Below are 23,602 nucleotides of genomic sequence, written 5' to 3' on the forward strand. Positions count from 1 at the left end.
TTATTGTTGTGTTTATGGTGCTGGGAAGTTCTTCCTGCAAATAAACTTTTGGTTTCTTTTTATAATAAATGTCGTTGAAGGGGCAGTCTCTTATGTTTCTGTGTGATGAATTTCCTTCCTAAAGTATGGCAGGCACTGCTTGGAAAGATTTGCCATCAATGCGGAAATCCCAAGTTTCCAATGAGACATAAATTATTCATACAAATTCCAAAGGAACCACTGTGCTCCCAGAGTAAGATCGCTATCAAACACTGTACTGCAGCTTGTGGAATGGGTTTGTGTCTCCCAGCTATGGTGGACTGTGAAGCCTGCTGTCACCACTCTCTTGTTTAATTACAAATGAAATAAAGAATTTACTTATTTCCTATGCAAATAGGGAACGAAAGTGTTGGGCATCAAAGAAAATGCTCCATCTCTCAGGAAAAGGGCAGTTCTGACAGTGCTGTCAGATTGTCCTTATAAATATAACATACTGATTCTCAAATAAACAGTAAGATTTTGTAAAGACATGGAATAAAAGCTTAGTTTTCTCTTTTTGTTTAAGTTTTTATTTTTATCTTTTACTTTGGGGGGAAAAAAAACACAATAAAACCATTTGTGATGCTGTTGTGAGATAGATTTCTTGCGTTGTGTGATGGGCAGGTGCAACATATAAATACAACATTAGATGTTTTCTTCATAGACATTGCCTAATAAACGCAATAATCTCTTTGTTGGTTTGCTCTGCAATGTGACTACACCACCCGTTATTATAATATGTTCAAAGAACTAAAATGTTCTAATCCGGATTTACCTGTCTCCATTTAACTCCTATACTACCTAAGCATGCCCCGTCTTGTCCTTCACTGCCTTTTTTAACTATATATAAGGTCCAGTTAAAAACATTATGAAATAACAAAAAAGTGGGTTGTACATGTAAATGTTTTGTTATCCCAAGTTAGTTACTCCAAACATGATTTGAAGTGGTCATGGTGCTTGAAGTCTGTAGGTGCAGGGTTTCACTGAGGAGTTAAAACACTTTGCTGCTGGAGGGAGGTGTTACTCTAGCAATGGCTGCATTATCATGTGCCTAGCTGGTTAATATAATTTAACTAAACAACCAATGGTAGCATGGCCCTTCATCGTGCTGCCCTAACGGATCCCTCAGCCTGACCTTTGAGATATCTCTTCCCTGCCGTTAGGATGAATAACATCACCAGAAGAGGATCGGGCTGTAGGGAGAACATAGCCTTTAGATTGTGATCACAGGTAAGTTTACACTCTATTTTTTTTTTTTTTTACAGGGGCATGCCAGCAAGAGCTACTACAACTAAATAGTGGTTTTTTTTTTACTCCAAGTATTTTTAGGAAACTCACTCAAGTGCAGTGCTCATTTAGATTCTTTGTTTTCCCAGCACAGACACGGGGTATATTACTCTATTAACGTATTTAGCAAATATCCTTCTATGTTTGTGTGTGAGGACTGAAGCATGCATATTTTAAATGTTTCCATATTTTCCGTTTGAACTCCTTCTTCTCTGACATCCCTCATTTACGAGGTGTTCTCATTCATGGAACTGCCATTCTCGCTGGACAAAATTCGGTAAAAATTACTGAATTCCAACCGGAAAAGCAGTTCTCAAATTTACTAAAGTCAAAACTGGTCAAAATTCAGACGTCCCAACCAAATCTGCCCCACTTGGTTGGATGCATTTGGTTCTGAGTTTAAACTCTGTGTGTTTCACATCCGAACTATAGGCTAAATTACAGGCTCTGGAAATTCTAAATAATACATTCTACTGTACACTCCCCCACCTATGGGTGAGGGATATTAACACAATAGAGAGAGAGAGGACATGCCATTCTACATCCCCCAAAAATGGTTATCCTCTCCATGGTCATATTCCATAAGGATAGGGCCTAATTATTGACTGGGCAGGAATAGCAAACACTGGCCAGCTGCAACATGGTTAACCCTTGCGTTTAAAGTTTTTTTTTTTTACTATTAGCTCACTTGCTGCTAGTGCTGTCAGGGGGCATATAGTTCAGACTTCTACATTTCGGGTCCAGATTTGGCTGAAATTTTGGACCAATGTCTGGCTCATTCTGAAGGACTCATGCAAAAATCCAGTCTGAATGGCCCTGTACACGCATTCCACATGGGGCCATTAAGAAGTGCTCTATCAACCTATTAATTCTGTAACAAATGTAATTGTCTCATTTATTGTTACATTTTCCTCTTTATGATATTGTAAAGCGCTGCAGAATCAGCTGGCATTATATAAAAGCCAATAATAATAATAACCCTGAAAGAAACTGCAAACAGACAGAAAACATACCATATTCCTGCTAAACAGAGTCCCTTCAAATAAATAAATCTACAGGTGCTTTACAGTGCCCCCGGAACATACAACAGCAAAACATTTCTAACAAAACACTTTCTAAACAAAGAAGTAAACCTATATACTGGAAATAAAATATTCATTTGCACGTAACCTTTAAAGGACATTAGGGTGTTCTATGCCGGTCTGCACAAAGTGGGCTTAAATTAGGGTTGGTATATCCACCATGTTTTCTGAGACATACATAATTTCATCATGTTGATTGGCAGCACATGAAAATGCTGCCCCTGTATTATTAATAATGTATGTGCTGCAGGATTCCTGATTGATTTATCACCTGATTTACTACCTGCGGCATTTGTTTTCTACATACTGCAGGGCAGCTCATTCTGTATGTTGCTCATCAATTTGTATAAATGATGTGTGTCTCCGAAAACCTGGTGGATATGGTAGATGAGATGCTTGCTTGCTGCATGAAACTCAGTATTGCAAGTGTCTCTTTAAATTGGCATTTAAATGCTTATTTTAAGATTGTTGTGTGAGCTGGATTATATCCCTGCTTACACCACACCACTTTCTCTAGGTAGTCAGATGGCGCCATTTTGAGTGGCCATAGACTGACCGTTGAGCTCTGTGCAGCGCTGAAAGTCAGAACTGCACAGAACCCTTTAAACTCATTCATAAAGCCAAGACTGAGTGATCACGCTCAGCCACAGGGTTTTCTGGACTGTAGGCTGCTCGGGAGAGACCGTCCAGGGTCTCCAAGCCTGTCCCCAGCCAATGATGACCAGTGCTGGGCTTTGCCTGCTGTCCAGCACTAAGTGTAATTCTTAAAATCGCCAGTAGATGGTGGCAACATACCACCATCTACTATGTTAAAAAGGTAGAACCCATTTCTAATATCAGAATTACTATTAGAAGCGGGTTGCCTTAGGGTTAGAGTTGGGATTAGCTTTCAAGTTAGATTCAGTGGTAAGTGTAAGGTAGGGTTAGCTGTAGAGTTGAGGCTAGTTTTTCAGGTTAGGTAAGGATTAATACTGGCAGTGGCTTAAATGAACACTACAGAGTCAAGAATACAAAAGTGTATTCCTGACCCCATTTTGTTAAAAACACGTTTGGTGGTCAGCCCCCCTTGCCCCTCTTATATAGGGTTAAAACTTACCTTTACTTCAGAACCGCTCCATCACGCCTTTTTAGCTGAGATCATCAGAATTGACGATCTCAGCCAATCCAACGCTTCCCATAGGAAAGCATTGAGAGGCTATTGCAAAACACTGTGCTGGCCAATCAGCATCTCCTTATAGAGATGCATTGAATCAGTAAATCTCCATAGGGAAATTTCAACACCTCCATGCAGAGCGTGGAGATGCTGAACGCCAGTGCTTCACAACAGTAGAGGTGTCCCTAGGCAGCAGTGTTTACATGAAAAAGCATGCATGGACAGGCTATAAACACCAGAACATCTACATTAAGCTGTAGTTGTTCTGGTGACTATGGTGTCCCTTTAACCCCTTAAGGACACATGACATGTGTGACATGTCATGATTCTCTTTTATTCCAGAAGTTTGGTCCTTAAGGGGTTAAATAAAGTGTTGGGTTGCGTTTAAGGGTAAGATTAGGGTAGACACACAGTTAGAGTTAGTGTAAGCGTTGAGTAATGCTGGTTTAGCATTAGTGTGGGGGTTGGTATAGGGTTAACGTTAACTATTAAAAATTAATTTAGATTCTAGTCATCTTGGGCATTTAACAATCAGGACTGATATATGCTTCTATTTTGAGTTATTTTTAATTAGTTTCACTGGAGGTGTAAAAAATATTATAATCAAAATTATGAATTTGTCTTTTTTCCCCCAAATTTTCCCCCAATTTATTCACACGTAATGTTGTCTGAAATATATATATATATATATATATATATATATATATATGTATGACGTTAAACGAAAGCCCTTTCTGTCCTTTAAAATAAATATATATATAATGTGTATGGGGCACTTAAAGAGAAACCTTTTAATTGTGATGTAACAACCCAATAGCTCAAATTCTAGGTTTGTTTTGGTATAGAATGTGGACAATTACATCCGTCCACACGGCGATTTTTAGATCTCAGGTTCAGTATTCATTTGCCCAAACTGAAGATGGCCCATTTTTTTTCGCATTCCCAAGACCACCCTACCCAGAACTAGAATGACGCCCTTTTAATTGCCCACATCCAAAATGGCGTACTGAGCTTCCAGGAGCACCGGGCGGAAGCAGTCATCCTCTGGGAGGGGCTATCTTTACATGGGGGTGGTGTAGTGCATTGAACAACCGGAAGCGGCTGTATTCAGTCTCATTCAGTCGGCAGCTTCGTGGCAGCCCCTGGGATCATCATCATCATCAGTGGAGGAAATAGAATGGCGCTGACCCTTACCTTCTCCAATGGCAGCCCCCCACTGGGTAATGGCAGCTTAGTCCCCCCCAGCCAGGCTGGGTCCTTTCCCCATGCCCAGGCCTCCCTTTACACATTGAATGCCCAGAGTAGTTCTTGGGACAATCACATGTGACAGCTCTGCATGCCTGAAGCCATGCTTCTTTGTAGCAGATTGTCTTGTTTTGGGAAATTTGTGTTTTCTACAACTCTGACTCACATTTATTTATTATTTATTTATTTTTAAAGGGTTTGCATAACTTGTGATAACATGATTTCTCCCATCCCTGGTTCTCCCTGAGTATACCCAGTTAGATTGGGATTTGCAGTGGGTTGCATCATACTGCCCTGTACAGAATTAACATACTCTGTCCTTTTTGTAATCTATTTATTTATTTATTTATTTTGACCCATGGTAATTTTATAAATCATGGCTAATGATCAATGCAATGATCTGAGAGTAATTTGTATGCAATTAAATGTACTGATAAGGAAATGTAAATTGGGCTAATACAATGCCTGCCCCAGTCCATGATATTTAGATAATGTGATGCTTGTAAAGGGATTTACTCAAGGTCAGAAGTTAGTATCGAATTTTAAAATTACAGTTTTTGTACGTCCTATCAGATGGACTATTGTACATCCCTGTTAAACACAATGTCCTCTAGTTTAGGAAGCATCATTAGCTATATACACCATATGCTTAATTGTTAGGGTGATCCAGTTGTAGTTATAGAAAATACTGGTTGTGTTGTGATCCTTCATATGTCTGATCTTTTGTCCTTTTTATGTACCCATCCTGTCTTGCCTGTCTGTTCTAAAAAGAACAGCATTCTTCTGACAAGTGCTTTGTGAATTGTGCAACTGTAATACAGATCAGGTGTATTTAATGGTTCTGCAGTTTGTAAAGAAAGGGAATTGACAATGGGTATATCGTGAAATATGGTGCTGCAAATACAACTGTCAGATATTCTGTCCATCCTATTCCAAGCCTCTCTGTAGAATAAATAATCTTTTTATTTATTTTTTTATTCTTCATTGTGTGGCCCAAATCTCAGTTGCACTCAGACAATTGCCCCTGGACCACTAGAGGACCTTTCGATGTATACTTTATACAATGGGTAATAAATGTGGTCCTTGCTATAAAAAATACCCAAAACACAACTTGTTTCATTGGTCTTTACTGATGGGTGGCCTGTATCCTTTAATGTTTAGAAATGATAGGTTATGTTTATTAATAGTTCTGCCAATGGTCCATTCATACCACAGTGGTGCTTTTTGACAATCGTTGTGGCAGCTTTTCAGAGGCTACCCAGTTATTAATAGACCTTGTTTGACCCTGGATCTTGGTTACGTGTGGTGGTCACGTTCTTGTAGTACACACTAAGAATGATGAGTATTCCATAGATTAGCTTTGCTTCATCATCTTTCACACCCAGTATTGAGACCATTGCAATTTTAGTTTTGATATAACATTAGAACATGCTCAATTTAGTCTTCTAGTTTTGTATTTATTTGGTCTTTAGATTAGAAATGCACATATTGTACATATTCTTGAATTGCTTTTTTTTTTTTTTTTTTTTTTTTTTTGCATTTGTAACCTCTCAACAAAGTAGCATTACTTATCTGGGTTTGACCTCAGTCACTGTGTTGGAACTTTGCCAAATACGCAAAGCTGGTCCATCACTGCTGGGGGTCCAGTGTGCAGAAAGGGTCAGGTAAAGATGATGTTTACTTATCTGAACCATTCCCTTGCAACTGCGGCCATCTTGTCCGGCAGGTCCTTTTCACTATCTGCAAGAGTACAGCATTGATGGTGATGATGGCACTGTTGATGGTAGTCGCGATTGACACTGTAGTTCCGCCCAGAGCCTAGGAACGTCAGGTGGAGGAAATATACAGAGACAAAAGTAGTGACTACTTTTATTTCCGTTAAATTCCAACACAGCAAAATTTGTGTTTCATATAATTTATTTCTTTATGAAATACTAATTTAATGGTGGTGAGTGGTGGGTGGAGGGGGGGGGGGGGGGAGAGGGAGAGAGTGACAGTGCTGCTCTAAATTGCTACATTAAGATGGCATGTTTCTAAGTGATATATAATGCTAACCAAGGCCAGAGTTCACTGACCTTTGTATCACTGGTTCTACTGGTAAACTGCAATAAGTTGTGTAAAATGTCTACTAGCCTACCATTATTTGCTTGGATATTATGATTTGCTGCTTTGCAAGAATTCAATTACATTAACTACGCATTCAAAAGTAAAAGCACCTTAGAACATAGAGTAAAGAGTAAATATTAGCAAGGTGGATAGGATATAAAGATAATTGTTTCAAATCGAGGCCATCTCCAGCTGTTTGTGGCTTAGTTGCAGTAATCTATGCTCTGTGTGCTAGTAGTGTAGTGTCTGTAATATTTTGTGAGCCAGTAACCTTTAGTGTCACCAGTGAATTCATTTCTTGAGAATCTTATGATTGGCGTTGGTGTGTTAGTGGCAGGCAGTGCCGTTTTATCCAGTGCTAGTATAAAATAAGCTAAATGAATTGTGATGTTCAGAGGATGAGTTCTTTGTTACTGTGTCTGTAATAAAGTGACAACCACTGGCAGATAATAAGATGTCTACTGATGGCATGGTAATGTGGTCTACACGTCACTACTACCAGTGTTATGGTTGCCATGGAACCCTCATGCAGTGATGGCTGATAATTCACCAAGAGCCTTCGTGATCACCAATATGACAATCATCACATGTCCTGCATTCCACACTAGCTCTGTGACCACGATTACATCATGTTAAACAATACACCACGTGTCCTGTCACACTGATGTCAGATATGTTGTCACTGCAAAGGACTTACAACAGGCTTGCAACAGACTAGCAATAGAGCAATCATTAACTCTGCCCCTATATATTTACAATCAAAGTAAAAAGATATCACTCATATCACAGAGTTCCATCTCACATAGACATTCTAATCCTTCCCTGGGCTTTTACGGTAAATATGTATATATTTTTTTAGGCTGATTAGTTTGGTTTACTTATGTAACCATTTAAGCAAAGTATTTCTAACCTGTTATATGTTGAAAACAATTGTTTTGTTTGATGATCTAAAAGATAAGCATGGTTATTTGCCAAATTCTACCGGTAATTTTCACTAAATCTAAATGGCAAAGCTGAGGCTAAGCTAATAAAGTTGTGGCTACAGCTGAATTGGAGGTTTTTCCATATCAACAATTTTTGCACTGGTTTGTTCATTAAAGTTTAGCGAATAACCCTGTAAGATCCTTACAAGATCTAGGCAACCGTTCTTATCGTGCTTACTGAGTGCCACAACTCCCATCATGCAAGCGTTTAGAACTGGAAATCGTATATAATCTTTTCTTGTGTATGAACCTGGTTTGTAATTAGCGTTTAAAAAAAAAAAATAAAAAGCAGAACTTTGTGGCATTCATTATTTCATTTTTTGTCATTCTATGCACTTGCCGGTGGACTATTAATTTATTGTATATTTTCATATTGCGATTTTGTGTTTTTTTTATTTTTTTTATGTCCACACTATTTCCCTGTGCAAATTTTAAATATCAAACTTATGTTTGCTTCCCCATGCGATTTGTGATAAAAAGTGTTGGTAAAAAATAAGTAGTTTTTTTTTGTTTTTTTTTGCTTTTGTCACATTCTGCTTAGGTAAACTTTGTTTTTGGGGAATTGTAGTCAAATGTATTTTATATCTCATTTTGCCTTGCTGTTCAATAATGCAACATGACTGTTTCACTTTTCCTCTGCAAACATTGATCGCATCTGATACATTGACCATACCATGCATAATAAATCTCTGCTTGCTATCTTATAAAAACTGAATAGCTATTTTGAATTCACTAATGGACTTTTTAAATTCTCTTTTCATTTTTTTATTGCATTTAATGACTCTAGTTGGACGCAAAGGACTGAGTGTAGTATTTAAGTGACTCTTGTAAAGTTGAAAGTTTGTCTCTGCTTAAAGCATTTTAAAGGGATTTTAGAAACGGGCTTACTATCTGGAAGTTGATTCACAAAAGATGTGAATGTAGTTTGACAAGCAGATTGGAAAGAAAAGTAGCACTTGGGAAAAGTGGGTGGGGGAGTAATTTAGTAATTCAGGTTTATTAGCTAAAGTGTGAGTTGTCTGACATTTTAAGTTAAAGGGACACTCTAGGCACCCAGACCACTTCATCTCATTTGAGTGGTCTGGGTGCCTTGGCCCTCTACCCTTAACCAAGTTTGTCAAAACACTGTGGTTTTTGCTAAATCCCACCTCCAGCTGCCTTCTCTTACCTAGCCGCTAGATGGTGCTTCCGCATCCATAGGAGAGGAAAGGTGAGTTACGACGTGCGACGCCCCCACGCACTGTATGAGGACGTTGCACATCACGTGGGTCTAATGCAGCTTCACAAGGGGATTCAATGAATCTCTGCGTGAAGCGTGCGAGGGGCGGGGCGCTGCGTTACATGCGCATGCGCTCTTGCTTCCCAATGATTCCCAATGAGTATGAGCTCATTGGCGGAGGGAAGGAGAGTGGGTCAGCTGATCGGATGACGCGGAAGGGGGTGTAGACGACGGAGGATGGATGTGTGACGCGGCGCTGGAAATAAGGTAAGAATTATAATATTTATTGAAGTTTATATGTCTTGCAAGGGGGGTTACAGAGGTGCAGGGGATGGGTAGAATTTAGTTTGGGAGGAAAATAAGCTGTATTTTCGGTGAGTAGAGTTTCCCTTTAAAGGGACACTAGTCACCTGAACAACTTTAGCTTAATTAAGCAGTTTTGGTGTATAGAACATGCCCCTGCAGTCTCACTGCTCAATCCTCTGCCATTTAGGAGTTAAATCCCTTTGTTTATGAACCCTAGTCACACCTCCCTGCATGTGACTTGCACAGCCTTCAATAAACACTTCCTGTAAAGAGAGCCCTATTTAGGCTTTCTTTATTGCAAGTTCTGTTTCATTAAGATTTTCTTATCCCCTGCTATGTTAATAGCTTGCTAGACCCTGCAGGAGCCTCCTGTATGTGATTAAAGTTCAATTTAGAGATTGAGATACAATAATTTAAGGTAAATTACATCTGTTTGAAAGTGAAACCAGTTTTTTTTTTTCATGCAGGCTCTGTCAATCATAGCCAGGGGAGGTGTGGCTAGGGCTGCATAAACAGAAACAAAGTGATTTAACCCCTAAATGACAGATAATTGAGCAGTGAAATTGCAGGGGAATGATCTATACACTAAAACTGCTTTATTTAGCTAAAGTAATTTAGGTGACTATAGTGTTCCTTTAATTTCAAGTCAACTATGTTTCGAGGTTGGCTTTTGTTGCCTTAAAATTTGAATGTTTATTTTAATTTACTTTGAATTCCTACCAACTGACCGTAAAGGAATCCCAACTTTGTTTTAGATCTATCGTTTTACCCTCTATTATCTGTAGAAGCACTGTCCTTGGTGCCGCAGTTTCCTCTCCGCAGCTACTGACAGCTGACATCCTTGCTTGCTCATAAGCTGGCGACCTTGCTTGTTAGTGGAGTATGTTGCACTCTTATTCACATATTCAAGAAAATGCAGAATGGATGATCGTGGAACATTCTTTTTATTGATCCTGACCACGTATTCTTAGATATGTGCGTTGTTTTTTTTACATCTACTGTGCATTGTGAAAGATGCAGCCTAGATGTAGCCCTCCTATCAAAGTATAAAACTCGCCTTATTTCCAGCGCTGTGCGGATCCATCCCCTTTGTGACATCATCAAATTGGCCGGTTTTTGGCCAATCCAATGCTTTCCCATAGGATTGGCTAAAATCGGCATGGGGTGGAGCCAAATGCAGTTTTGCCAATCAGGACTGCTTACTGAACGACAGGGATACTTACTGTGCAGCTCTGAGCCAGGTTGCACCTCCAGTGGCCATCTGAGGAGTGGCCACTTGGAGGTGTCCCTAGGGGCAATGTAAACACTGACTTTTCTCTGAAAAGGTAGTGTTTAGATGAAAATGCCTGAAGGGAGCTATTATACTCACCAGAACAACTACATTAAGCTGTAGTTGTTCTGGTGACTATAGTGTTTCTTTAAATAAAGAAATAATTTAATAATTCTATCCATGCAATGAGGTTTTCTGGTAAAAACAACACACACATTGTTAAAGTCTTGATGCAGGTCCTTACCCAGAAAGGGTAATTGTCAACCTTCTCTACAGTAAAAGTACTTTAATTTCACATCCGAATATCCAGCCCTGCCCTGAGGCACCTGGCTTTATTCAGATTGCTGAAATAACTTCACCAAACCAGGGTTTCGTATGAGCCAATAAAGAAGCTTGGTAAAATGCTCCAAATAGCTCAGGGGACGAGGAAGCCACGAAATTGTTCATTTTAAACCCTGACTAAGCAACAATTACTTTTTGTTGCATAGTCTCACTTTCAGTTCCATAAAATATCGGATGTGTATGTCATTTGAGAAGCCAATGTGGTATGAGGGGCAAAGGCAAATGTTGATTTATTTCAAGAGAAAGTAAAGATAGGCCACATATACCGCCCATGTATACGTTTACCCTGCAGTTCTAATCGGTTCGATATCATTATCTTGGTGTTCATACCTGATGTGTCTTGCTCTTTTATTTGTTTAAAGCTATCCAGTGGACCCTGCAACACCTGAAAGACAGAATACAGATCAACGTTGAAGAAGGAAAGGAGACAGTCCTTCGAGTATCAACGTAAGTGCTCTCCATTCTTCTAGATCTCCTGCCCATCACAGCTTTTAACAGGTCTCTTGACTAAAAATCCAGTCCAACAGTGCTCCTAACAGGTCACTTTATTTATCTGCAGTTTATCTGTGTTTCTCTAAAGGTCCCTCCATTATGTCCCCAGTACATTAGTGCTTCTAAGAAGTCACTCTGGTTGATCTTCAATCCATCAGGTCTTCCAAGAGAGGGCATTGTATTGTATCTCCATCAGAGTTTATAATAGGTCTTGTATAAAGGATTGTTTTTTTTTTTACTTTGAATTACATACTTGTTTAAAACAGAATATATATATATATATATATATATATATATTTTTTTTTAATTCTTTATTTTGGTAGTGCTTAGGTTCACATATAACATATATGTAACGCCACAACAGCGTAGAACTCGCTTACATAAACATTTCAGAGCATCGTGGCAAGTGAGAAAGAGCACATTTTTTTTTTTATAAAATAAACCAGCTGAGCCGAGTATAAGATATCAGCATACTAATATAGCAGGGACATTTCCGTGGAAGCGTATACGGTCAAAATCATCATTAGATATTACATGAGACTTCGCCCCTATAGTGCTTTGAATATAAGATATCAGAAGACCTTGCACTTTTTTTAAGAGTAAAAACAATCAGGCTAAGTGCATGAGCAATCGATAAAAACAAAGTGTTAGGGTAAAGCATGCTTAGTTAGTCTTATAGTAGAGTACGACTATTTATATAGCAGACTGGTCATTTTCAATATGGGTTGCATGAGAAGTGTGAGATTAGATATATCAGTAGTTAAACAAGCTTGTCATATTATTATATAGCAGTAACTGTTGGTCCTAAAGTACATCAGAGTGTGCAAGCTAACCTGTCTGCAGTTAATGATACAGTGAAACATTAATGGTAGTATACGTTAAGTTGGTATTATACGTTAGGTTACATGCTAGACAGACATATTATATAACAGAGACCACTGGAGTCGGGCTAACTGCTAAACAGGTACTTATGTCCATGTAAGTCCATGTTGGGGAGGTGGATAGGCGAGAGCAGGAACAGAGACCAAAGATGGCTGCCGGGATCGTAGAGATACCTCGCTCAGTTGCTGTAAGTGATGTCCCAAATGCTGCATGACACTTGTTGTGTGTGCCTCTGTGATGGTATGGAGTGCCTTGAGGACGTCACTGGAAACGGTGAGTCCAGTTAAGGTTTGCAACTCAGGTCCGATGCCGCTGGTATGCTTCAGGGGATAGTCCAGTGTGAAGGTATGCGGCAGGTACCGACCCCTCCGCTTCTCTCCATTCGGTTTGCGCCAGGCTGGGGTGAGAGCTGAGGTCTCGCTTTACCGGCGGTCGACGTGGGTGCGAGCAGTAGGCTGAGCGGTTGCGGGCAGCCGGCGGATCAGTGCGTTGTCCCGTACTGTGCCCGGAGGAGGAAGAAGGCCTCCTAGATTCCAGCCATAGCGGAGGTGAGTAACATATTAGGGTTTGATGGTGTATGCAGGCTTTGTGCCATCGCACATGGCCTCCGCCATTTTGATTGTAGTGCTGGGGTTGCGGGTCTTTGCGGCCCAGTTACTGTGCTTCGAGGTGCTTGGATCCCGAGGGTGCGGATCGGGATCACCCCCCCCCGGTCCAAGGGGGGGATTTGGGGCCAGTTCCCCGCGGGTCCGACTCATGGCTGAGCGCTGATCGGCAGTCAGTGGGGCAGCGGCCGTCTACCGCCTGAGTAGGCCTTGAGGTGCCGATGAGGAACCCTCCTCCTGGGGACTGAAGCCGTTTGGCCAGCCTCTCCCTAGATCCAGGGCTCTCTGCCCGCTGAGGGCCACCGGTGCTGGACGTTTTTCTGCCCAAAATTGCAGTTTTGGTGCCAATCTGGGCCTAGTTTGCAGGAGCTGGTGTCAAGTGCGACCGTCCAGCTCGGCGGTCCGGCCCCGCCCCCCTAAAACAGAATATATTTTAAGTTTAAGAAGGTAGCTTATGACTGGGCCTGCCTGCTCCTGTTTTAAACATAGATAACAAAGATTATGTATTTCTAAGTGTCTAGATCGTTTCAGAAATGTTATATACATGTTTGATAGCAAGTTTGGGCTTCTGGTTATTAAGATGGGACCTTACCCAAATATGAACCACCGTATCCCCTCATTTATCACCTAATTAAAAGCAGGTGCCAAAACCACCTTCACATCAACAACACAAAATGTCCAAAAAATAAGCATTTTTCTGCTTAGTGGTGATACCTCAAATGGCCCAATTTTGTATTTGTGTAATTTTTGTGCAGTTTTGAAAACCCTTTACATTTTATCTTAACTCTGCTTTTAGTTTGGTCATTCAATCTTCTACAGCCTGATGCTATGAGAGCAATATAAATGGAGAAGTGGACTATTGTGTGTTTTATGTGTTTAGTCACCTGCTTTTTTTTTTTTGGTTTTGTTACAGTGATGTCTCTTTCACTGATGTGAACTCCATCATTCGATACTTGGCCAGGCTTGTACCAGATGCTGGGTTGTTTGGCTCCAATCAGATGGAACAGACCGAGGTAGGGTTGCCCATATAATTAATTTTCTCTTTTTTTTCTTTCTTTCTCAATAAAAATGTATTTTAAAGCGGCAGACATGTGGCTGGGACTTACATCTGATAATTGTCTTTAACTGCTATGCACCTTTTTGATCATTTTCACACCTAGTATTTTCAGCCATTTTACGATTACTTTGTGTCTGCTGAAACCCTGCCCTACGAGTATAGTGCTGCTAAGTTAGTGTCCTACAACTTTACAAATTAGCTAACAATCATTGCTTAGCAAGCACGAGCTTCAAATATGTCTTAAAGGAGCACTATAGGGCCAGGAACACAAAACTGTATTCCTGACCCTATAGGGTTAAAACCACCATCTAGCCACCCTGGTCACCTCATGCCTCCATAAATATAGTAAAATCTTAATTGTATTCAAGTCTGCAGCTGCTTACTTAGTCCCTGTTTCCTTTAGACCTGCCCACTGCCTGCGGACATAAGCAGAAGTGGTAGCCTGATCCAATCACAATGCTTCCCCATAGGATTGGCTGAGACTAACCAAGAGGCAGATCAGAGGCAAAGCCAGCACAATTCAAACACAGCCCTGGTCAATCAGCATTTCCTTATAGAGCTGAATTGAATCAATGAATCTCTATGAGGAAAGTTCAGTGTCTGCATGCAGAGGGAGGAGACACTGAATGTTTGGATGCATTTTAGGCAGCCATGACCCAGGAAGGATCTCTAACAGCCATCTGAGGAGTGGCCAGTGAAGTTATCACTAGGCTGTAATGTAAACACTGCATTTTCTCTGAAAATACAGTGTTTACAGCAAAAAGCCTGAAGGTAATGATTATACTCACCAGAACAAATTCAATAAACTGTAATTGGTCTGGTGACTATAGTGTCCCTTTAAAATTGTCACCTCAAGGAGACTCGTTCTGCCAAAGCAACTTTATATGTGTTTGTGTATTTGCATAAAAGAAATACTCGAAGCACCATAAACATTTCAGCTTATTGGGGTCCTGGAATACTGTGGGGCACTCTGATCTGTTTTTTGTCAAAACCATAGTATTCACTGGCAGAGATGTCATAATAGGAAAGTTTTTATTTTCTTATTCATGTAATTTTTGTGTGACCAGCATTGCCTGTCCACACAATACAATTAAAGGCTCAGAGCACTGAGCTGTAGGATCAACCCACTATTAACCTTTCCTGTGCTTCATTGTCCCCTCGAATGTATCCCCCTTATAATATTTGCCCAGTTGTCTTTATGATTGAGGTTTTGTTTTTTATAGTTAATATTAGATTACCAGTTTGATCACTGCTGTTGCCTTGCACACATTGTACTAAATCGAATGTATTTCTCAGTTTGGAAGTGTTCTAATCGGTTATTTTGGGAGTGAAGACACATTTTGTAGAAGAGATGGTTTTTGTTGGTGTGTGATTTTTACCGTTCTGCCCAGAATAGCTGTCCTCGGTCTTAGAAAGCGCACAGAATATTTAAACTCTCAGCCCAGCTGTTCCTGCCACGTCTGCTCAGCTGTTGGATTCCTTCCCTGGTGCTGGCAGGTTCACATTACTATAACTCTGGAGAGCCTCTTGCTGCGAGAGTTCTAGAATCGTACTTGCATTCTATGCAGTATAAACCATTCTATTATTATTCTATTTGTAAGCGATCTGTAAGGAAATTTGCAATTATTTTAACCACTTCTTCTCACTAACTGCAAAATGTTTTATAATGAATAACCCAAGCTTTACCTCATTTTTTAAAAAAAATTAAACAAATCTATGTATATCTTGCAGTTTTGGTTTCTGTTCATTACAGGTCTCTGCTTTTGTAAATACAACCGTTTGTAAAAAGAAATTTGAGTCTTGCTCAACAAAACACAAAGACAAGGCCCAAGCAAAACAAAACTCTTAAGTGCAGTCAACTTTTCATTTAGTGTTAGAAATTCAACCAGGAAATTTTCAGGGAAAAATAGCCGAAGAGTAAATTGAGAGGTAACTTAATTGAAAATAGTTTCTGTCCAGTCCATACTGGCTGTAGAGGATGTGAGTGAGTGCTGTGATGTGCTGGAGCACCCAGAATGTGCAGGCTTAGGGAATGTACAAATTAACTATTTATGGCTACCACACCATATCACTAAAAAACGAGTACTTTAGTTTCCCTTGCTTTTTAATGAATGGCTTCTTCTTGTGTTTTAGATAAACCACTGGATTGAGTTTAGCCGAACCAGACTGCAGGAAAAGTCCTCTTTTCTTGCAGGTCTTCGTGATCTCAACCACAGCCTCTCACTCCGAACATACCTGGTGGGGGACACGTTGACCTTGGCTGACATCAGTGTGTTTTCAGCTTTGGAAGGTGTATATGTATATCATGCAATCGAAATATATACTTGAGATGAAGTCGGGATTAACTTAAAATGTATTTTAACATAACCAATCTCTCTGTAACCTAACCTGCAACTATCAAGTGTGGGTGCCTGGAACATCCTTTTGAAGGATACACTGTCTCCATATCTGTATTCCTAACGTTACATTGCTGATGCCCCTTCTAATTTCAACACCCCCCTCCATGTAAATAATAATAATAATAAAACAAAATGAACCCCTCTCCCTTTCTCCCATGGTGCTGCCGCTATCTCATCCTAGACGCCTGCCTCCATGTTCACTGGCCACCCACCACTATGCATTATTTTTAAAACATCATCCTTTGAAATGCTGTAAATATAATAATTTACCATCCCTTTTCCCAGCATCCAGTAACTGGCAAGCAGAACTGAAAAATAATAAAGCACCGGTAAACATCAAACGCTGGTACGGCTTTCTGGAACACAGTCTGGTCTCCTCCGGGGGAATAACTTTCACAGCAGTAAGTGACATAGAAATGTGTGTGTATCATTAACGTGTGCACGTATAAAATCTATATAATATAATGTATATTGCAATATATATATACACACGCACCGTTTTTCAAATATTCTTTATTCTGTTCCCCACTTGCACACAGTTATATTTGATAAAATATAATTTTATAAAAATTAATGTAAACTATGTGAATACAAATTTGTTGAAAATGTGGCCTTGCATATCCATAGCTCGATATCATTAGAATTGTTAAATGTCAGAACTGAGTAAAAAAAATTAAGACCCGTTATAAATCGGGCCTGTGAAAGAAGGGGTGAGAGTGGCCTACGGTGTACTGTTGCATCATTCTATCATAGTAAATCATTCTGCATGTGTAATAAAGCAGAGGTACAGATTTAAAGATTACTAAGCGATGAAAATCCATATCTGTGCAGCTTGTTGTAATGGATATTGTGCAATCAGTCTGTTCCTTTTTGTATGTGTATTTTTTTATAGTCAGATTATTTGTGGGTGGTTTTATGAACTCAGGGGATCCGCCATCACATAAAGCCTACAGTTCAGTTGCCCCGAGATAAGAATTTTCACTTTAACATTAGCAACAAAAAACAGTCCATCCTTGGATAAGTTGTAAGAGATTGACTATGCCACCTCTAGTGGTTATAGCCTGTAATTGCTGTTCATACATGGCCAAATTTGTATAGATATTGTGAAAAAGAAATAAATCTCTATTTTAGCAGCTGAGATGCCAGTCTTTGAGGCCCTGGTTTTACACAAAATCTGACAAAAATAGAGAAACTATATCTAAAGGCTTCTGGCTCTATAGCCACTACAAAAGGCTGCTATAGTGCTTCATCTCCCTTTTAATCTACCGTAACTTGTAGCTTTAATACAAAACCTCAGAGAAAAAGATAGAGGAACAAATTCTGCACTTGTTTTATTTTACACTGGAGACTTAAGTTGAATTTTCCTTTAAATCCCTCTAGAGATAGAGGGGGTATTTTTTTACCAATACGTTTGCAATGCATTTTGCCATTGTAAACTTAAAGGACAAGTGTCGTCAAATTTCCACTTCTCGTTTTTTAAAAGTTAATTCCATTCAATAGAACTGTTTATTTTTGTAAAAATAATTTTTGAGAAAATTTCTCTTTTTCAGCTATGGCGTTTTTGTGTCAGACTCAACTCTTATCCGACCAACTGCTTTTCAACCTAACTTGCCGGCTGCTGCACTTTCACACAGAGCAATAGCAGCAGGCAGGTTGGAGTGAGCGGCAGTCGGTCAGCTAACAGTAGTGTCAAACCCAAAACGGCTGCTCAGCTTGGTAAAATCAATGTAGGTCATTTAAAATAAAAGTAAAAATCATTACATTTCATTAAATGTAATAAACTGTAAAAAGAGAATGAAAATTTTATGACAGCTGTCCTAAAAGCCAGAATCTAAATAGCTGATTTATTTATATGTGAGATATCAAAACGGCTCGGTAATGTTTTATTAAAAACAAAGTCTGACTAGCGATACTTATAGAAACATAAAAACATAGAATGTGACGGCAGATAAGAACCATTCGGCCCACCTAGTCTGCCCAATATTCTAAATACTTTCATTAGTCCCTGACCTTATCTTATAGTTAGGATAGCCTTATGCCTATCCCACGCATGCTTGAACTTCTTTACCGTGTTAACCTCTACCACTTCAGCTGGAAGGCTATTCCATGCATCCACTACCCTCTCAGTAAAGTAATACTTCCTGATATTATTTTTAAACCTTTGTCCCTCTAATTTAAGACTATGTCCTCTTGTTGTGGTAGTTTTTCTTCTTTTAAATATAGTCTCCTCCTTTACTGTGTTGATTCCCTTTATGTATTTAAATGTTTCTATCATATCCCCCCTGTCTCGTCTTTCCTCCAAGCTATACATGTTAAGATCCTTTAACCTTTCCTGGTAAGTTTTATCCTGCAATCCATGAACCAGTTTAGTAGCCCTTCTCTGAACTCTCTCTAAGGTATCAATATCCTTCACTCCTTCTTATCCATCACCAGGTGCCTGAAAAGAAGAAAGATGTCGGAAAATTTGTCGAACTCCCAGGGGCAGAGATCGGAAAGGTTGTTGTGAGATTCCCTCCCGAGGCCAGTGGGTAAGTACTAAGCTCTCCCCTACCAGCTTTTGTATATTTCTGAGAATATCTTCTAGTAACGCCATTGGATGTAATATTTCTTATTCTACTTAAAGGAACACTATAGTGCCAGGAAAACAAACCCGTTTTCCTGTCACTATAGGGTTATTGTGGCCCCCCTCCCGCTGGTTAATCCAGCGCCGGTCTCCTCCTTCTGACGTCAGCTCCGAATGTGCATGCTCAGCCAGAGCCGCATGCGCATTCAAACCGCCCATCGGAAAGCATTACTCAATGCTTTCCTATGAATGTCCAGCGTCTTCTCAGTGTGATTTTCACACTGAAAATCGTGGAAGCAGCCTCTAGTGGCTGTCAGAAAGACAGCCACTAGAGGTTGGATTAACCCTCAATGTAAACATAGCAGTTTCTCTGAAACTGCTATGTTTTCAGCTGCAGGGTTAAAACCTGGGGGACCTGGCACCCAGACCACTTCATTGAACTGAAGTGGTCTGGGTGCCTATAGTGGTCCTTTAATTGGCCAATTTCTTATTTTTTCCTAATTAATGGTGGAACATGGAAAATGATGTACATTATACATAGAAAGGTGGGAATGAATTGAAATAGGTAAATATTAAGCCACATTTTCAGGTTTCTATGTTTCTTGGTCTTGTTTGGTTGTTAATGCTGAATTTATCAGTAAAACTCTTTAAAACTCTCCTGAAGAATAAATACGATGTGGAAGTATATGATGTCAGTTTGTTTACGTATCTGCTACCACATTTTGTAGAAATGTGTAATGGTTCCTCTTTGAATTCTTGTTCAATCAAACCTACGATGTGTCCATTATTGCTCTCCATTGTAACAGAAAGTATTTGTTTTTCCTAGATATCTGCACATTGGACATGCTAAAGCAGCTCTTCTCAATCAACACTACCAGGTCACCTTTAAAGGGAAACTTATCATGAGGTTTGATGACACTAACCCTGAAAAAGAGAAGGAGGATTTTGAGAAGGTGTGTTGCTACAGTTTGTACATATTTGTGACTCTGTGTGATTTTTGACGATAGCTATGGGCAGCTAATTTCTGAGTATAGTTTACTTCGTAACAAATGAACAGGGCCCAGCACAGCAACTCTTGTGGATATCCTGCCTGTTTGGCATTTCATTGCTCCTGGAAATATCCACACTGGGTACTATCATCAGCTTATTTAGCAAGGGGCAGAATAGTGAATAGGGATGGGGGGAGAGAAACTAAATTAGGAAACCAGTTATGTTATCAGGAAAGTGATTGTGGTTCAGAATACTTTTCAAAAGGCAATTGGAGGGGGCACAGGGTCCCCCATCAAACTGTTAATTTTCTTGATGCTACTGTACCTTTAAAAGTGCCATAAGCTGTGGTATGGTGTTGCCACATTAAATATGTTTTTCTTTGATTCTGGAATAGTTGGTTTGTAAGATCTATTTTATATGACATATTTTCATTGTACTCTACAGGTTATTTTAGAAGATGTTTCCATGCTCCAGATCAAGCCAGACCAGTTCACATACACCTCTGATCACTTTGAAACCATAACAAAATACGCAGAAAAACTTATTCAGGAAGGAAAGGCCTACGTGGATGACACCCCCGCTGAACAAATGAAATCTGAACGAGAGCAGAGGCTAGAATCCAAACACAGAAATAACTGTAGGTTTATTTAATGTGACAGCAATGGCCTTCTTTGTCTAGGTACTTTTTTTTTTTTTTTTAATGATTATTAATTGATATAGTCAGTACACTACAATTGGATTTTCACCGTGTGAACAATTGAAGAATCGCTGTTTTATCCAAGAGATGAAGGCGTGGAAAGTTGAGGCCAATTAGCAGTTTAATTCGGAGAGGTTGTAGTCTACTAAACAATTGTGTTGACAATGTTCAAATTTCTTTGAAATTCTGATATACTCAGACGGTATGCACTAGACTAGACAATGTATTATTTATTTATTTATTCCTCTTTCCCATGTAAGACCTTACCAAAATGTGGCACATGTGCTGATGGGAACATGTATATTTTTGTGTTTTGCACTGTAGATGCCTCTGATATCTTATTAGACTATGTACATAAAAATGAATATGGAAAAGCTTTTCTGATCATCCAGATATACCTGTTTATATTGTTGCTGTTGCACAAGAGTACAAGTTTCACATGGTTTCGCCTACCAGGAACGGAAGAAAATGGCGGTGGCTAAGATGATGATGGAGTCACCATCTGAGTGTCCTTCATCTTGGCAACACCATGCAAATAGACATGTGGTATTGGGGGAGTAAATGCCATGCAATCTCTCATATTGGCATTAGAAAAGGTTCTAATAGCCATCCTGAATTAATGCAGCTTCGTTTTGAAAGTAATAGAATACATTTCTCTGTAGCTGTAGAGAAGAACCAGCATATGTGGGAAGAAATGAAGAAAGGTTCAGAGATTGGTCAGACTTGCTGTTTACGAGCCAAAATTGACATGAACTCCAACAACGGCTGCATGCGAGACCCCACGCTATTCCGCTGCAAGACCCAGCCGCACCCAAGGACTGGGAGCAAGTACAAGTACGTTAAACATATATCTAAGTATATCATATACCCAACATATATCGAAGTGTACATTCGCTGCACTTCAAGTACCATTTAAAGGGCACGTTACTCTCCCAGCGTGTGCATCTTCTGTACAAAATACACCAATATTTTCCAGTATATGGGTAGGGCTTTTAAAACCATTCTAAAAAAAATTTCCCTCCTCACTCTGGACTAGTGATTTCTCTCTTCGTCTCTACATTTATGAGCACTTTGGATAGGATGGGGTGTAGATTAAATTTTATACTCATTGAAAATTATTTTTTTTTCTTTTATTTATGTATTTATTTGCTACATATCATGTTTTTTTAATGATCATTAATCTCACTCTTCTGTAAAATATCCTAATAATTTAAGAGTTTTAATGTGACTACTACCACTGCAGTTACATATTAGAGGTGACACCATGACATGTGGCGGTGTTGGAGATGTTGAGGAAGGGTGACAAATAGGAAAAGGCAGATAGTAGAGACACTTTCTATAACGTTTATAAAACTTAACTACATTTTTATTTTATTTGTCTTGATTTGGTGATCTTAAAAATTCAGACATTCCTATGCATCCAGGAGTAATTTCTGTGAATGTCTACTAAACATTAGAAATATATGACTTGGATTAGAAAATAGGTATGCCTGATTTATTTAATAAAGCACAAAGGAAAGACTTGTTTTTTTATTTATTTTTGTATTTTTTTTTTTTTTTTATAGAAAAAAAAGCCAAACATAGTCATAACCTAAAGATAGGAGGTACAACGTTTGTTGGCATGTTTGTTGGGAATAACTTTTTAAAATGTTTTCTATAAAAAATAAATAAATATGTAAAAATTAATTTGTAGATAGGTTGTATTGGCGAGCTATGCAGTAATGGTATGGGAGACTAAGTTCATTGAAAGAATATAGAAAGCTTACATATAGATTGGCGGGAATCCTTTTATCTTTTGTTAAAATCTGTGTAGCTGAACACTATTATGTTTGCTACATTTTACTAAATGCTTTTTGGTGTATACTATTTATTGGGTGAGATTTTATGGAATGTTATTGTGGACTTTTGGCTCCTGTATTTATTTTAGTAATTGTAATCTTTCAGTATATATCCCACGTACGACTTTGCGTGCCCCATTGTAGACAGCGTGGAGGGCGTAACACATGCTTTGAGAACCACAGAGTACCACGATCGAGATGAACAGTTTTACTGGATCATTGATGCGTTGGGAATCAGAAAGCCATACATCTGGGAGTACGCCCGGTTGAACCTTAATAACACTGTCCTGTCAAAACGGAGGCTTACATGGTTCGTCAATGAAGGTCTTGTGGATGGATGGTAAGTTGGAGTCATCTTGAAGTACTCCAGATGTTAAGCTACCTATAGATGTTAAAATGGATAAACCTGTGAATAATCTCTTGTGTTATCTTTTTGAATGGACATTCCAAGGTCCTAGAAAACGTAGTGTCAGCCCTTTCATTTTCCCTTTCCTTATTCCTTTTTCCATTCCATTATCCCTTTTCTTATTCTTTAAAATGATTTGACAAAAACAAACATTCTAGAGAATTCTAATCCTTAGAATGTTAGGTTGAGACATGACAATGATGAAAATCCACTTATTCATAATTAATAATTGTTAGTAATTATTATTTACCTTTATAAAAGGGAAGGCAAATAACAATAAAAAAATTAGGATTTTGTTTTGTATTTTAGCAGTGGAATGTCCCTTCAATAATGCCATCTATGTATGTCAGGTTAATATCCTGTTTTTTCATATGCACGAACGCGCTGGATCTTGTGTATTTTATATATATATATATATATATATATTTTTTTTTTTCTTCTCTTTTCCTCACAGGGATGACCCCAGATTCCCAACTGTACGTGGAGTTCTTAGAAGAGGAATGACTGTAGAGGGACTGAAGCAATTTATTGCTGCACAGGTAAGTAATTCTGAACATAGGGAAACAATTCGAATTTAATATGAATATTTCATCACGTATTTAAAAGCCCAGTAGAGAACTAATTTGGCTAGTCTTGCTATCAATGTCAATTAAGCTTTTTTA

At 39.0% G+C, this 23,602-nt stretch overlaps 1 protein-coding gene across 3 annotated transcripts in view; it reads left to right on the forward strand.

Annotated features, from left to right (window-relative positions):
• Positions 1–4,619: 4,619 nt before the first annotated feature.
• The window catches only part of EPRS1 (glutamyl-prolyl-tRNA synthetase 1), an 82,596-nt gene continuing 63,613 nt past the window's right edge, over positions 4,620–23,602 (forward strand). For 2 of the 3 annotated variants that reach the window (XM_063443819.1, XM_063443817.1), the window contains exons 1-11: positions 4,621–4,760; positions 11,374–11,458; positions 13,904–14,003; positions 16,181–16,337; positions 16,732–16,847; positions 18,880–18,974; positions 19,836–19,962; positions 20,444–20,636; positions 21,359–21,530; positions 22,641–22,874; positions 23,395–23,479. In XM_063443819.1, coding sequence (XP_063299889.1) covers positions 4,718–4,760; positions 11,374–11,458; positions 13,904–14,003; positions 16,181–16,337; positions 16,732–16,847; positions 18,880–18,974; positions 19,836–19,962; positions 20,444–20,636; positions 21,359–21,530; positions 22,641–22,874; positions 23,395–23,479 — 1,407 coding nt within the window. In that variant the 5' untranslated portion in view covers positions 4,621–4,717. Of the gene's footprint in view, positions 4,761–11,373; positions 11,459–13,903; positions 14,004–16,180; positions 16,338–16,731; positions 16,848–18,879; positions 18,975–19,835; positions 19,963–20,443; positions 20,637–21,358; positions 21,531–22,640; positions 22,875–23,394; positions 23,480–23,602 lie in introns of all 3 variants that reach the window. The other variant, XM_063443816.1, reaches the window with a different exon arrangement.

This window comes from Pelobates fuscus, chromosome 2 (genome assembly GCF_036172605.1).
Source record: "Pelobates fuscus isolate aPelFus1 chromosome 2, aPelFus1.pri, whole genome shotgun sequence".
Taxonomy (NCBI): domain Eukaryota; kingdom Metazoa; phylum Chordata; class Amphibia; order Anura; family Pelobatidae; genus Pelobates; species Pelobates fuscus.